This window comes from Aptenodytes forsteri, unplaced genomic scaffold, assembly GCF_000699145.1.
Source record: "Aptenodytes forsteri isolate BGI_AS27 unplaced genomic scaffold, ASM69914v1 Scaffold283, whole genome shotgun sequence".
Lineage (NCBI taxonomy): Eukaryota > Metazoa > Chordata > Aves > Sphenisciformes > Spheniscidae > Aptenodytes > Aptenodytes forsteri.
The window spans coordinates 569517-584390 of record NW_008794167.1 but is presented as its reverse complement, the minus strand read 5'-3'; the positions used below and the strand labels follow the sequence as shown (position 1 = coordinate 584390).

The window sequence follows — 14874 nt, the reverse complement described above, 5'->3', positions numbered from 1 at the left end:
TAAAATATTAACAATTTATAAACATATGAAACAAGCCTTATTGTTAAAAAAGGTCATTTTCAGCATTTAGGAAAAAATAAGTTAACATTTCTTCCAACTAAAAACCTCACCTATTTCACAAACAGACAACAAAAGCTCACCAAGGCACTAGAAACCAACCAAGCCTAAGAAATACCAGGCAGAGGAACAGATACAGGAATTCAAGTCTCCTGGTTTTTGCTTACAGCCCGCTACAAGCAGGAAAAGCCATGGGACAGATACCGAGTTTCTAAGCCATTTAATGCACTTGGAAAAGTTTTGCTGCCAGTAGAAAGGGCAATAACTTCTGTTAAAGTAAACAGCACTTTTAACAAAGTGGGCGTGGCTAGTTGGGTTTTTCTTGACTCCTGATACAAATCACGCATGAAAATACGCTGGGCACAGGACAACAGGAAGCATCTGTCCAAAGCATACAGCCTTCCTGGGTATTTCCAGTTCCCAGGCCTCCATCACCGCAGGCCATGACCACATCCCAGCTTATGGTGAGCTTATCCTCACATCTCCCACGTGAGGCAGGAAAACGCTACTGCTTAGAGAGACTCAGAAAGACCACGTAGTCCGGTCACTCAGAGAACGCGTGGTTGAGCAGGGAGCCAAGCGTCAGGTCACCCCATCTTTGATCAGCAGCCACCACTTCTTTGCCCTTTATTTCTGCTTAAACATAGCTAGAACACCACCTCATGCCTCCCCTGTGATGTATTTGTAATACTTTTTCTTTCCAACCTTTATTATTCTTTTTTAGTTTGGCTTCTACCAGCTTGCCTTTTAGGATGCAAAGAGACTGTGGGACTTTCTTCACAGCATTATCTTCTTAAGAACAAGTTGCAAAGCAGGAGACAAGCTTTCAAACATGCTGGAGCAAGCAGGACACTTAAGCTAGATGAGATAGGTCTGAAGGTTGGTTGGTCAACAACATATCAACACCTGAGAGGAATTTGCCCTTTGCAGCCAGTTAAGCACTAATCTGACAACCGCCCATCAGGCTCCAGTCCCAGGTGAGGGAGAGTCTGAAGGGACAAGACACAACACGTGTACCTGGAGGTGAAAAAGCACTGCTTGTGACAAGGCTGTGACTTCAGGCAAGCTAAACTCCATGTAATGGCCAGATGAAAAATGATGTAAGTTCTTAAAGGCAAGACTAAGTGTAACATTTTAACCTATCCTGGCTATTCACTATTCTTGATAAATTCTAGATGTGTGGTTGCCAAATCTTTACTTAAGCTTCATGTATTTTAAAAAGCCATGTCAGGGTGCAGTTCTAAAACTCTCCTGTCTTGGTTTGACCGATGCTTTACTAAACAAGCAGTTAGAAGCAAAAAGCTACAAGACAAAAGTTAAAAAAAAAAAACAAACACCACCGTGGTTGCAGTGTCTGCAGTATTGTAAATATGATATGCATTTGGATTAAGAACAACTATCATCGGTGAGTTAGCCCTATAGTCCGGTAAAGACAGTTATGCAGTAAGCATCCTGGCTCTGATGGCGGCCACGGCAGATGGCTAGTGAAGACCATAAGGCCAAGGCAGGCCTGGAGAATATCCTGTATAAAAGGTACCACCACCACCTCTGAAAGAAGTCAAAGGCGTAACGCTCTGCAGTCTTTCATTTCCCCTGAAACTTCCTTGGCTTTAGCACCCACAGGAGAGCAGTTTTGCAGCTGCTTCTCAGCTCCTGTTGTTTGCCGGCAGCTTCCAAATGCTGTTCTGCCTCTGATGAATCTGACAGAAATGTCAGCAGGCGCATGATGCAGTATGTGGACCAGCTGCTGCGGCATTTTGATGGCCACCATAAAATAACTAAAGGACTTAGATGTGTTGGAAAGAGCAAAGATTACAGGTCAGCAACCTGACTTCCAAACTTCCAAAGGAGAGGTGGATGAGTTACATTACTAGGTGTTTCTTAGCTTGTAACTTTTGCTCTGTGTCACTCACGTTGTTAAAGACATCGCTGTATCTTAGGGAATGCAATACACAAACACCAACAGGCACTCAGCTAGCATCATTTGTTTAATAAAGTCTTTTCTGTTTTTAAAAAAGTTTACAAGACAGATGTGTTCCACATGATAAATGACTAGCGGCTGATCTCTCCTTCTAATAACTTAATCCATGCAGAAAGACTGGACTGCCTAACTTGGTGTTACGTAGCAGCTGAACAATATACCAAAATATACACAGATCTACACGCTGCCATGGAAACAGGTAGCACATCACACCATAGAGTGAGAATTAAAACACAAGCCTGCTTGGATAATTTTCAGAATTCAAGTGTAAGTTTAAGGAAAAACCCTGATTTATCTTTGAAATGGAGCTTATGTACTGAATGTTCTGCTACAATCTGCCTACAGTCACCCTTTATTCAGCAGTCATGTGAAAACACATACACAAAAATGTTACAAATCCTTTTTACTACTGATACTACACATTAACAACTGAATCTGATAGCATTGCTTTGGTTGTTTCAATACAGAATGATATAGGTTTCTAATGTCTTAGTTCTGTTTTCCCATTTTCCATTCTTTTCCGAAGTCATTGAAGAGTGGTGCTGAGGTGAATATCTGTTGGGTCTCTCTTCAAGAATCCAGTGGAGCTTTTGTACGAGAAACTGCGGAAGGCAGACAAACAGGAACATTACTATAAGTAGAGTAGAAACAGAGTATGATTCCTTCAAAAACCATAGAGAAAAGTATCTTTACTTATTGTCACAGCATGCAAATTAATGCTAAGTTATCAGTATATCACATTTTAGAAATGTTCAGCTCCCTAGAATTTCAAATGCTATTGGAAAGGACAGACTGACCAAACCACTCTAGAAGGCCTGCAGATGCCTGCTCTCTAAAATGTTCTTATTTCAACACGCAGCCCGGACACAGTGGGGGAAACCTTGCATTCCTGTAGCATAGCAGCAAGGCCAACAGTTGCTGAGAAATAGTACACCCTCACTTTATTTTCTAAGAACACGTTCCTCTTCCCAATGTGCCTGCTCATCTCCAGTATTAAAACAGGAAGGTGCACCAAGCAGAACTCATGTGATTCCAGCTGTTGTATGATATGACAATCCACTTTTGACTGCAACCCAATTAATGAACAGAACCATTTCACCTCAGTCTTGAAGCTTCCCTCCATGAGGCCAGCCTAAAAAGCCTGTGGACTTGAAAGTTTCTTTGATTCCTTTTCCAGGTGAATCCAAAACAAACTATCATATTTCCAGAAATCTATTCAAAGCCTTATGCAAATTCATTTATATTAGTACCACATAGATAATACAAACTTCTATAAAACAGAAATCATCCTCAATGTCTGACCACCAGAGAAATTAATGGATTTTTTTTTTAAAAAAAGCAACTTTCTGAGCAATGCGTGATATTGAATTGTATAAATCACAAGCCAGACTGAACTCTAGGGATAGGAAAATGAGAGAAAGGTTAGACCCTAACTTTGCAAAGCTGTTAATAATGTAACTGCATAGCCAGCTCAGGGCTTCAATGTGAAGATGAGGGAAGTAATCAAGCCAGACTGAACTCTAGGGATAGGAAAATGAGAGAAAGGTTAGACCCTAACTTTGCAAAGCTGTTAATAATGTAACTGCATAGCCAGCTCAGGGCTTCAATGTGAAGATGAGGGAAATAATACTTTCTTGAGAGCTTAGACATGTTTGAAAGTTCAAAATCAGCAATGTAGTTTTTTGGGGGGGTAGGGGGAAGAAAGGCAATGAAAGCTGTGTCCTGAAGACTTAAAACTGACTGGAAGAGTATGATAAATACATATCTACATATGTAGATAATCCATGACAAAGGATTCAGGTCTATATTCAGTCTAATTCCGTTCACTCATGTCCAGGCACATCCTGCAGGTCAAGTGCCCGAAGGGAGAGAAAATCCCAGTTCTCATACTGCATTCAAGCAAGTCTGGCTCTCAATGCCTGGCCTAATGTTCTTGTTAGATGGTGAAGGCATGTGAAATAGCCTGTTATCAAGTCATCCTGGGAAAGAACAAACTGAGGAGGGAGGGGTAGGAACCATGATAAGAAGTTGCAGTTCTGGCCTGTCTCCAACTTCTAAAATGTCTTCCACTTCCATTGCTGGGGACTATGTGTTATTTGGGTATTACAAATGGTGGGGGCTGTTCCAGAGTGACTTGCCTGCTCGGTAAAGACAGAGTGAGAAACACAACCATGTGTCTCTGCTCTGAAGAATACAAAGCAGGATTCTGAGTTAAGTGACTGCTGTGTTCTAAGACCAAAATTTTAGATTTCCTGAGTCAACCTGGAAACAGTCGTGCTGGGCCAGACTCACAGATACACACCTCCAGCCGAGCACACAGCTGGGAAGAGGTTTTCACCTACTTCTACATTCTGGTGTGCTGACTGCAGATAGAAGCGGAGGTTACCCACCAGCACGATTACCAGAATTTCACCTTTCAGCACTTCTAATGCAACTCTCTGCATGTGCTGCTTCAGTAAAGCACCCAGGGTTAAAAACTGCCAAGCAGGAGGACACAGCTTTACAGAGGAGTGGAAAAGCCAAACCTGAGGCCTGCTTTGGATGAGCTAAGGCTCTCTTTCTGAAGACACATCTCCTTCTGCTCCACTGCTTGCGCTGGGGTCATCCTTGTTACGGGGGGCATTTCTTTCTCTACTTGACTCAGAGGGCACCTTGGTTCTGGTCTTCTCTTTCCTTTGTTGCTGTTTTTCAAGTTTTGTCAGCTATTCACAAAGTAAGGAGAGCGAGAAAACACTTCATGGAATAAAATAATTTCAGAAGACTATTTCTAAAAAATCATAAGTGTGAGCATTTGTATAAAACTTGCAACTCAGATTCACAACACCAATACATGTAACAACATAACAGAAAAGGAAAAAAAAAACCCCAAGCCTTAGATTTTCAGAAATTTGGAGAAGACAGCGAATTATCATCATAGGCTAACATGATCACCCCCTGAGTATAAAAGAGAAGTGCACATATTCAAAGGACTATCCTCTGCTTTCCAGCGTTCCTTCTCTGTCCAACACAATCCGCAAACGCGGAAAAGAATAAAACACAAGGACCAAAAGGGGGAGCTGGATTCCACCAAACTCCTGTTCTGGTTTGGGTCCTAAGTGGCAGTTTTGTAGTTTCAAAGTTGCTGACAACAGATGTATCCCAAGTTCGTCCATCCAGCACACAAGAATAGATTTATTTTATTCTTTATCCAGGGAAAGAGATATATGAGCCTTAGCATCACCTAGGATATAGATAACCATTTCAAATCACCTTGGACAAAACCCTTGGCTAACGCTGCCTTGCCACCTGTCAGTAGAAATGCTTTCAATGCTATTACGAGTCAAACTAAGTTGCACATAGCTGTCACTTCCACATCTCTCTCCCATTTTTCAGAGACACAGGTTGCAGTAAGTTTTGGGGACACTACATACTTAAATCACTACACTTTGTGCAGTTTATCCGTTTGGATAATTTCTGTAATCTACTGATTTTCTCTGCTGCTTCCACAATTTCCCCAAGATAAAGCCCACTAGTCATAAATCATAATTTCATGGCCAGAAAATCTCTTCTGAGGTGAAATCTTCATAGAATAAAATAAACTAGATTATGTGTGTTGATTATGAATTAGACAGGCTCATGGAAGATGCATACAAAGATGTAAATCTGAGCTCCCAGTCAGTTAAGAGCTAAGAGTGCAGACTGCAGAGCCTTAGGAGGATGCACAGCATCCCCTTGTACCTTATCCCACGTATACACACCCTCCTTGAATACCTGCACACATGGACTTCTAGCCTAACACAGAATATTCTTAGCTGGCTATTTCAAAACTAAAAATAGTTTATTTTTACTATGTGAAATGACAGAGTATGATGTATCTGTTCGTCTGGCGTTGTCCAGTCCTCAAGTCACGTGCATAGATGTAACAAACATGTTGGGCATGATACAGGCAATATTTTAACTCATGTCTGACAACATGCACACTACTCTTCTGCCAACAAGCCTATATACACAGCACATGAATGTTAAAGGCAATGAAGAAAGTGAGTGCCTCTGCAGGAAGGGAAACAAAAGTCTGTGAGCCCTTAGTATTAAAGGTACTCAACCTTAATTAATGGTATTCCCATGGTCTCTATGCAGTTGGGTTTTATTTTTGCAAATGGTATTGGGGTCATCCAGCTGCTGAAATCAGAATTGGGGTTTCAATGATCTTCATGGTACAACAATGTACCAGAAGAGGGAAGGCACACTACATTAGCTGCAGGCTGCAGAGACCTGAACGCACAGTTCCTAGGTTTCAAAATAAAAATTTGTACACATTTAAATAACTACGTGAGCAGGTAGTGCATATTCATCATTCCTCACTGGCCCTCAACCTAGCAGTCAGTAATTGCAAAGTACCCCCCAACACCAAGCCAAACCACAGTCAAACCTGCTGCAACGAACCTATAAACAGCTGTTGCAATCTGTACCCCTTTCTTTTACTGCAGCATCAAGGCTCCTAGCAGTGACCCTTTTTCGACAATAATGATGCCGAAAAAAATTTGTTACCTTGTAGTGCTGTAACTTGTAACTCCATGAAACTTCCTTGTTTCTGCAACTAATGTGACTACTGAATTACATTATATGCCCTCCTCTCTAACTAGTGTTTCTTATTACCTGAAAGAAGAAAAAGACTAAGACACATGACACACAGTTAAAAAAAGTTACCTTTATCTTTGAGAAGGCTGTGAGCTGACCCAATAAAGCTAACCCCGGACTTTCAAAACATGAAAAACAGTAGTGTATTCACACTGTGACCCTTGTTTTATGCAATACAGAATCCACATCCATAATGTATATTTGTTCATATATAATTTATATGTAGAGGCAGAAATGTCATATTGCCATTTTAAACACGTCTACACTGGCCATTTTCCAACATGGTCTTGGGAGAAAATAGCATGCTCACTAAGACTTCTGAAGTATATATAGTTATATATAGTTCTATAAATACATATATATGTGTACATATAGTCTGATGTACAAGGGGACCATATTCCCTGTAGAAATAGGAGCAGCATTCATATCCTAGAGTAAACAGTATGCAACAGGTGGTCTCCAAAGTTATGACGTATACTTATCACAAAGGACCTCATAAGTTACCTAGTTCTGTAACTAATTAGTTTGAGAACAATGTAGTGCAGAGGGCAAACAAAACAGCAGATATGCAGAGATAAATCCAGATCCATCTTCACACCTGGCTCTGCAGCAGACCCAAAGCTCTACTCATGACTACTCAGCTACATCTCTTTCGCACAGGGCAACATCTTGAATAGATGGAGAAAAAACAGGAGCAGGAATAAGCTTGGAATATTTAGAACAACTCCCAGGTTGGCATGATCTGACAGCAGTATCCACCCAGCTGAAAACTCACATGGAACATAATGTAAACCTGTACATGTCAATCCTTGTATCTCAAGCCACAGTACCCTGGAATCACTTTGTGTTACAACTTTGGCCAGAACCAAAGCCCACAAACCGATCGGCTGTTCAGAAGAAGTCCTTTATGGTCCCTTGCCAGCAATTAAAATCTGTGCTTTCAGGATCAATAGCTGGTCTGACCCAACTGCTGAATTTCCGAAGCATGAAAGAAGTCAGAAAAATCTTGAAACATCTCAAGTGTTTAAGACCATCTCCCTCATGACCATGCACAAAAATGCAAGAGTCCTCAGTCCACAGAAGGCAACTTTTATTTTCTCCCACTGTTACACCGATATTTTACACTGCTGAGACGCTACCGATGAACTAATAATCTCAAACTATGTGGACACTGCTTCATCCCCAACAGATTGACCAACATATAGAGTAATAGTTTTGAAAAAGGTCAAAATTTAGATTTGGGTTGACAGCTTCTTTGACAAATTCTAGCCTGATGCAATTTAATAGTACACCACAGACATGAAATTCTAAAAATTAAATAATTACAGTGGAAAGCTAGACTGCACTGTGAAAGAAGGTTTCACCAAGGTAGAAATGTCTGCCATTATGTCAGCTGTAATACTACATCACATAACTTTTGCAATCAATTTGCTGTAGCAAAAATACGCAAACAAACTGGCACACCAAGTCCCCCGCTTGAAAATGCTAATGATTCTCCAGGTTGTTTGTTTTGCTGAAGTTAATTTCCCACATTCAGAAATGTCTTAGTGTCAGCCTGCCTTGAAGTTCTACCTTCTTGAATACAGAAACATATCCTTTGTTTTCCTTTTTCTCTGTGATCAGTGTGTACACAGAGGTTGACTGATGCTCTAGAGACAGCTTTTCCTTTTGCAACAGCCATGAATAACAGCAGGAAGAAGTGAATGACACCAACAAGAGAATTATTTTGTTAGCTGTCTGCCGGAAAATCAGTGGCAATGTTCATGTTTCTGGAACGTCAAACCACAACAAGATCTGCAGATGTATGTTTTAATTTCCATAGTGGTGTGCCCAGCTGCTACAATTTCAAATCTTTTAAAAATAAATAAATAAATAAATAAATCACAACAACTTTAAGGACAGGAAGAGACCAATCCTTCAAACTGCTGTACAGCATTACAAATCTAGCAGTTTAATACTAATGCCACTAAGCAAATGATAACACTGAGATAAAATTATTATCAGAGGTCTACTGCAAAAATAAATCAATAGAAAGGTCGTGACAGAAGAAGGGTAGTCTTCACAATCTGTTAAGGAGATGGCAGATCATCTGACTTTTTCCTTTTCCTGTTCACATATCTATACCTTAGACTTACGATCAAAGTGTTATTAGGAGCTTTTTTTTTCTCTTTGAGAATTGGACACAATCCTTTTGGCCAATGAGCAGCTCATGCAAGGAATTATATACTTCATTTTGTTCCTAGAAGAAACATGAGGAGCACACAATGAAGTTACATGATACAGGGCCAAAGCCTGAGGCAAGAAAAGCGCTACCAGCCCTTCATCAGTTAGCCTGGTCTAACTTGCTGTCCAGGGTCTTGGAAAAATTCCCTAGCCAAGCAGTTTATCAGCTGCATGGCTTCCCCACTCGTTTTCCTCAATCACTCTTTATCACCAGTGATATAGATAACCAGTTGAGCTCCCTTTGGTTCATTTTCCTCACCAAAACTTTCAGTATAAGAAAATGAACTCAGAGGTTTTGGATTTGTTTCTTCAAAGTAAGCTCAAAAACAGTGCAACTGGAAGAAGAGAAACATCAAAGCTGGCAACACAGCATCAAGAAAAAATGTCAGCTGATGGTGCCAAGGAGAGGACTGTAGTTTATTTCTCATAATGGTGCATATGTTCACATGGGAAGGAAGAAAAACTAGGTGACAAAAAACAAATTCAAAGATAATAGGAAAAATCCATTCGCTGCAGATGGATGCCCTCACTGTACAGTCATTTACCATAGTTTAATATCATAAAATATTTGATACCAGCTGCGTCAGGACCGTGCTACTGATCACACAATTCCAAGACAATCCCCATCCCTCCCCAAAATGAAAATGCAAGCTGAAGCAACGCCATACTCAGAGAACTGAAAGCACCTTCAGCTACATTATATTAAAATGTTCTAATTGAAAAGTGATAGAAAAGTTAAAATACTAGATTTGGGGTTTCTCCACATTCAGGAAAGAAATCACTTCTGGCTACACAGTTATGAGAAGTTTTTTAAGGCATAAATAATAGAATATTTATGTGGAATTCGTTTAATGGATTTTCTATAATCAAGATCCTCCTGCCATTTAAAAATGTAAGTTACTTAAATGTCAGTCTTGAGAAGTTCCTCTCTCATTCAAAACACTGACATTTCCAAGGGGCATTACATTATTATTTACTCCTCGTATGGACGAAGCGTGTGCGTGCTGCTTTACAGTACAGACACAGGTAGGTTCAGTAACAAAGATCTGCTCCAATGCTTTCATTCTTCTTACCCCTCCCACTACAGTGTCCAGTTCCAAATATGGTTTAAAATATAATGTAGTTTATTTCGTTCTGCACAGTAATGGAACAAATGGGCCCACAGAGATCAGTTCAGCATCTAATTAGAATATACGCATTAAACACTGAAACTGCTATGCCACTTCCCCTAGCAAAAGAAATAAAAATGCACAGAATATTTCCAATCTGAATTCCATAATTATCCGTAATGTTTTCAACATCCAAGGGGCTTTTTTTGAGTTGTCACTATGTCACCTCCCCAGGCACCCTCTAAAACCTCTTCCTCCTCCATTTCTGTCTGGCTACTTCTACTAGCTACAAATTCCTACGAAAAAATACAAAGTACATCGCCCTAACCTTCCCAAACAGAATATAAACATGCAAAGCATTCTGGGCATAGCTAACCTAATCTGAGCAACAATCACAACAAACTTCATCAAGACAGCACAGAAATTTGCGCAACAATCACAACAAACTTCATCAAGACAACACAGAAATTTGCTACACTCTTAGCGCTTACACTCTTAGCGCTGACCTCTGTAATTATCCAAATGGATGCATGTAGGGTCAAAAGGAATTATCTAAAATTGCTTCACTGGTTAAGACTGGAAACTACAATGCTTATGATTTGTACTAGAACATTAGGAAAAATCCTTGTGTTCTGCATCATAGCCAAGAGTGAAGAGCAATACTTGATCTACCCTCACTCTCAAAGACTGTAGGAAATGTAGTCACTATAATTGAACTCAGAACAGAATCACTGCATGCATATATTGGCCTTCTCCCATTTTATACCTTTTTGTTTTCACATTTCTTATCCAGTTTCTAATCCGTGGCTTTATTTTGCCTCTCAAGCAGAATTTTTTGTACATCAGACTTACCAAAAAGGTGCTTTACGAGCTCAATTAAATGCCAGCTATTTTTTCTTTTTCAATTATTCCATTCACGTGTCCAAATTCCAAAATAATCACAAGTCCTCAGAAAAGGCCCAGCAATCACTAACTACTGCGTGTAAGAATGGTGTAAGAATCTTCTGATTTACTTCATACGTTCAATTCATTTGCTTACTATTAAATCAGATGACAATGGAACTGAACAGTTCACAACAAATTGAACTGTCGTAGCTTCCCCTGCTAAGGTTTCAGAAACAGCTGGGATATTCTCTTTTTTTTTTTTTAATATATATATATACACACACACACATTTTTTTTATATATATATACACACATATATATATTTGTTGTATGAGGAGGACATTTTTTTTTATTAATTTTTTTTATTAATACTGTGATTTATTTATACCTCTCTAGTACAAGGAATATAAAAATACATTTGGATTAATTAATCCAAATGCATTTTTACTAATTACATTGCTAAGGAATTATAAAGATCAGATTACCAATTACAACCACAGACAATCACTCAAAAAAAGAGGTATTTCACTGTCACATCAATGACATAAAAAAGCTATTCATCAGCAATTATTTGTCTAATCTCTTTCTGTTAACAGCACATTAAACACTGCAAGATGGTTTATTTATCTCTTCTCGCTAAAGCAGAAAGCAAAAAGATAAAAAACACACCATCTCTAAGCCCTAGGTTCCCATGCTACAAGCAAATCAACAGACTGTATGACAGCAAAAAAAAAAATGCAACGGGCAGGGAAAAGAGAAGAGAATGACAAATTTAAATTGGTTCTTCCTCATCCCACGTCTTGTATGATGGGTGAGAGATGATGGTGCACATGTCAAATAATATCAGGAAAGGATGCTTAAGAGTGTCAGAAACAGGAGTGCCTCCGACAATGTGTGTTAAGGTCCCAGTATGAGCTGGAAAAGATACCCAGTAACAGCTAAAAGAGCTGCCAATTTTCAAGTAAATGGGGTTCTTTGAAATGTGGCATAGATTAAATTCTTTGTGCATCCAAAGCGCACATGGCTGGATTGCTTTATCGGTGTCTGTGTCACTGTAAGAGCTCATCCATTTCTGTATCAAACAAGAATCCCCCACATCAGGAGTTGCAACGAGCTGGCACTGAGGGTGGCTCATGAAATGTGTGTGGACAACACATTGCAGAAGGAAGGTAAGCAAATTTACATTACTCTTATTCTCATATAAGGACTGTCTGGAGCCCACTCAGATAGCCCACAGAAAGACTCTGTCTGTCCTCCTTTTCATAGGGTCCAGACACAGACTCAGTAAGAAGATACTTGGTGTAACCTTACCTTAGGATAAATGACAGTGCTCTAAGCACACCCTGCACAAGAAGCCTTATCTTTGCTGATGAAGAATGAGGTTTAAGGAAGAAAGGAAGGCAATCAGCAGGCAAGACTGAAGCAGAATCATTCACATTAAACAGGGAATCATAGAATCATAGAATCATAGAATCATAGAATCATAGAATCATAGAATCATAGAATCATAGAATCATAGAATCATAGAATCATAGAATCATAGAATCATAGAATCATAGAATCATAGAATCATAGAATCATAGAATCATAGAATCATAGAATCATAGAATCATAGAATCATAGAATCATAGAATCATAGAATCATAGAATCATAGAATCATAGAATCATAGAATCATAGAATCATAGAATCATAGAATCATAGAATCATAGAATCATAGAATCATAGAATCATAGAATCATAGAATCATAGAATCATAGAATCATAGAATCATAGAATCATAGAATCATAGAATCATAGAATCATAGAATCATTGAGGTTGGAAAAGCCCTCAAAGATCACCGAGTCCAACCGTCAACCCAACACCACCATGCCCACTAAACCATGTCCCTAAGCGCCTCATCTACACGTCTTTTAAATGCCTCCAGGGATGGGGACTCCACCCCTTCCCTGGGCAGCCTGTTCCAATGTTTCACCACTCTTTCAGTAAAGAAATTTTTCCTTACATCCAATCTAACCCCCCCCTGCCGCAACTTGAGGCCATTTCCTCTCGTCCTATCACTTGTTACTTCGGAGAAAAGACCAACACCCACCTCGCTACAACCTCCTTTCAGGTAGTTGTAGAGAGCGATGAGTTCTCCCCTCAGCCTCCTCTTCTCCAGGCTAACCAGCCTCAGTTCCCTCAGCCGCTCCTCATAAGAATTCATGCCAGACAAAGTCTGAAAACCAGCATCCTTCCCAGTCTTCAAGCCTGTGTTATGGCCACCAGGAAGGTGTTGTCAGTTGGGAAAAGCAGGCAACTGTGAGGGCAAAACCCTTAAACAAGCGAAGGTTCCCCAAGAAAGAGATGGAAACTTGCAAAATCCGGCATGCCCTGATGATTCCTCTTGGGTTATTTTACACCCACACACGGGACAGGAGGGGTAAAAGCTCTCTCAGTGCTCTCCATTTCAGTCAGAAACTGCACCGTGCCATCCTTCAGTGATCCACCTACCCTTACACCAATGATTCCCACTAGACTGCTTGAGCAAAAAAGACTGGTCACCAGCTTTGCCCCAGAGACCAAGACACCACGGGGCACCATCTCATAGCCACAGGCAGCAGGACACAATGCTGCCACCCATCCCGCCACTAATGCCCTCAACTGCAGGCTACAACAAATGCTGCTATAGAAGGGATATGGTCACCTGCACCTGAGACAGAGCCATGCAAGAGCATGGAGACTTTGTGCAGTAAATATTGCTTGGTGGCATGGAGGAAACATGTCTTTTCCTATTTCACAAAGAGCTAGAGTGGCAAAAGCAGAAGGTCAATACCGCCACAAATACCACAACTAAACCTCAGCCTTAACAAGTCTATACCACAAACATAGCACCTGAAAACAGTGGGCCATAACTCTCTTGGGGATTGATGAACAGTTCAAAGGGGACATCAAAGCACTCGGTTTCTCTGCCATCCAGCTTTCTGCAGACAAATCAGGCAGCAGCTCAATTCCTCCAAGTAGGGATGTGAGTGCTTACATCTACAGTCATTCCTCACTCCAAAGACAGAGCTGCTGCTGCTAATTATGCACAATTTGGGCTGAGAACTCTTTGTGCTAAAGCTGTGAGGGTACAGAAAGAAAGACCAGGACCAGATATAGTTCTTTCAGGGGCTAAAACATCACAAAAGGATACAAAACAGAATTTGGAGGTAAGACGAAACCAACTCCAAACCAAGATACCTTAGCTATTTGAGGCAACAAGGGATGCTTCTTTAGGCTTTCCCATGCTCTTTTCCCATTAGGCTCCAAATGCCTTTAGAATGATATTTTGAGATATGCAGAATTCCCAGGAGATGCATAATTCCCACGAATTACAGCCACCAGTTGCACTGCAGTTATCACAGAACCTATAAGCAGGCTTTAAAAGAGCAGGTACAAACATACACGGCTGGCTGAAAAACCCAAATGTCTGATTTTTAATTCAGAAGAGTGATGGTCAGATGGCGACTCAAGGACAGACCCGATCAGCAAAGTGATTTTATCTTGCTGGTCAACTGGACAGGTAATTTGGTAGGATCACTGTACATGGAACAAACTATAACTAGAAAGAGAATAGAATAGAATAGAATAGAATAGAATACAATACAATAGAACAGAACAGTTTAGTTCCAGTTGAAAGGGACCTACAACGATGATCTAGTCCAACTGCCTGACCACTTCAGGGCTGACCAAGATTTAAAAGCATATTACCAAGGGCATTGTCCAAATGCCTCTTAAACACTGACAGGTTTGGGACATCAACCACCCCCCTAGGAAGCCTGTCCCAGCGTTTGACCACCCTCTCAGTAAAGAAATGTTTCCTTCTGTCAAGTCTGAACCTCCTTGACCCAGCTTTGAACCATTCCCCCACATCCTATCACTGGATACCAGGGAGAAGAGCTCAGCACCTCCCTCTCCACTTCCCCTCCTCATGAAGCTGTAGAGAGCAATGAGGTCGCCCCTCAGCCTCCTTTTCTCCAA

The 14874-nt window shown here is 40.4% G+C and overlaps 1 protein-coding gene across 1 annotated transcript in view; it reads right to left on the bottom strand.

Annotated features, from left to right (window-relative positions):
* Positions 1-2027: 2027 nt before the first annotated feature.
* The window catches only part of DTD1 (D-tyrosyl-tRNA deacylase 1), a 28509-nt gene continuing 15662 nt past the window's right edge, over positions 2028-14874 (bottom strand). The window contains exons 5-6 of the mRNA XM_009281583.1: positions 4564-4740; positions 2028-2640 (exon numbers count right to left, since the gene is read on the bottom strand). Coding sequence (XP_009279858.1) covers positions 4585-4740 — 156 coding nt within the window. The 3' untranslated portion in view covers positions 2028-2640; positions 4564-4584. The remainder of the gene's footprint in view (positions 2641-4563; positions 4741-14874) is intronic.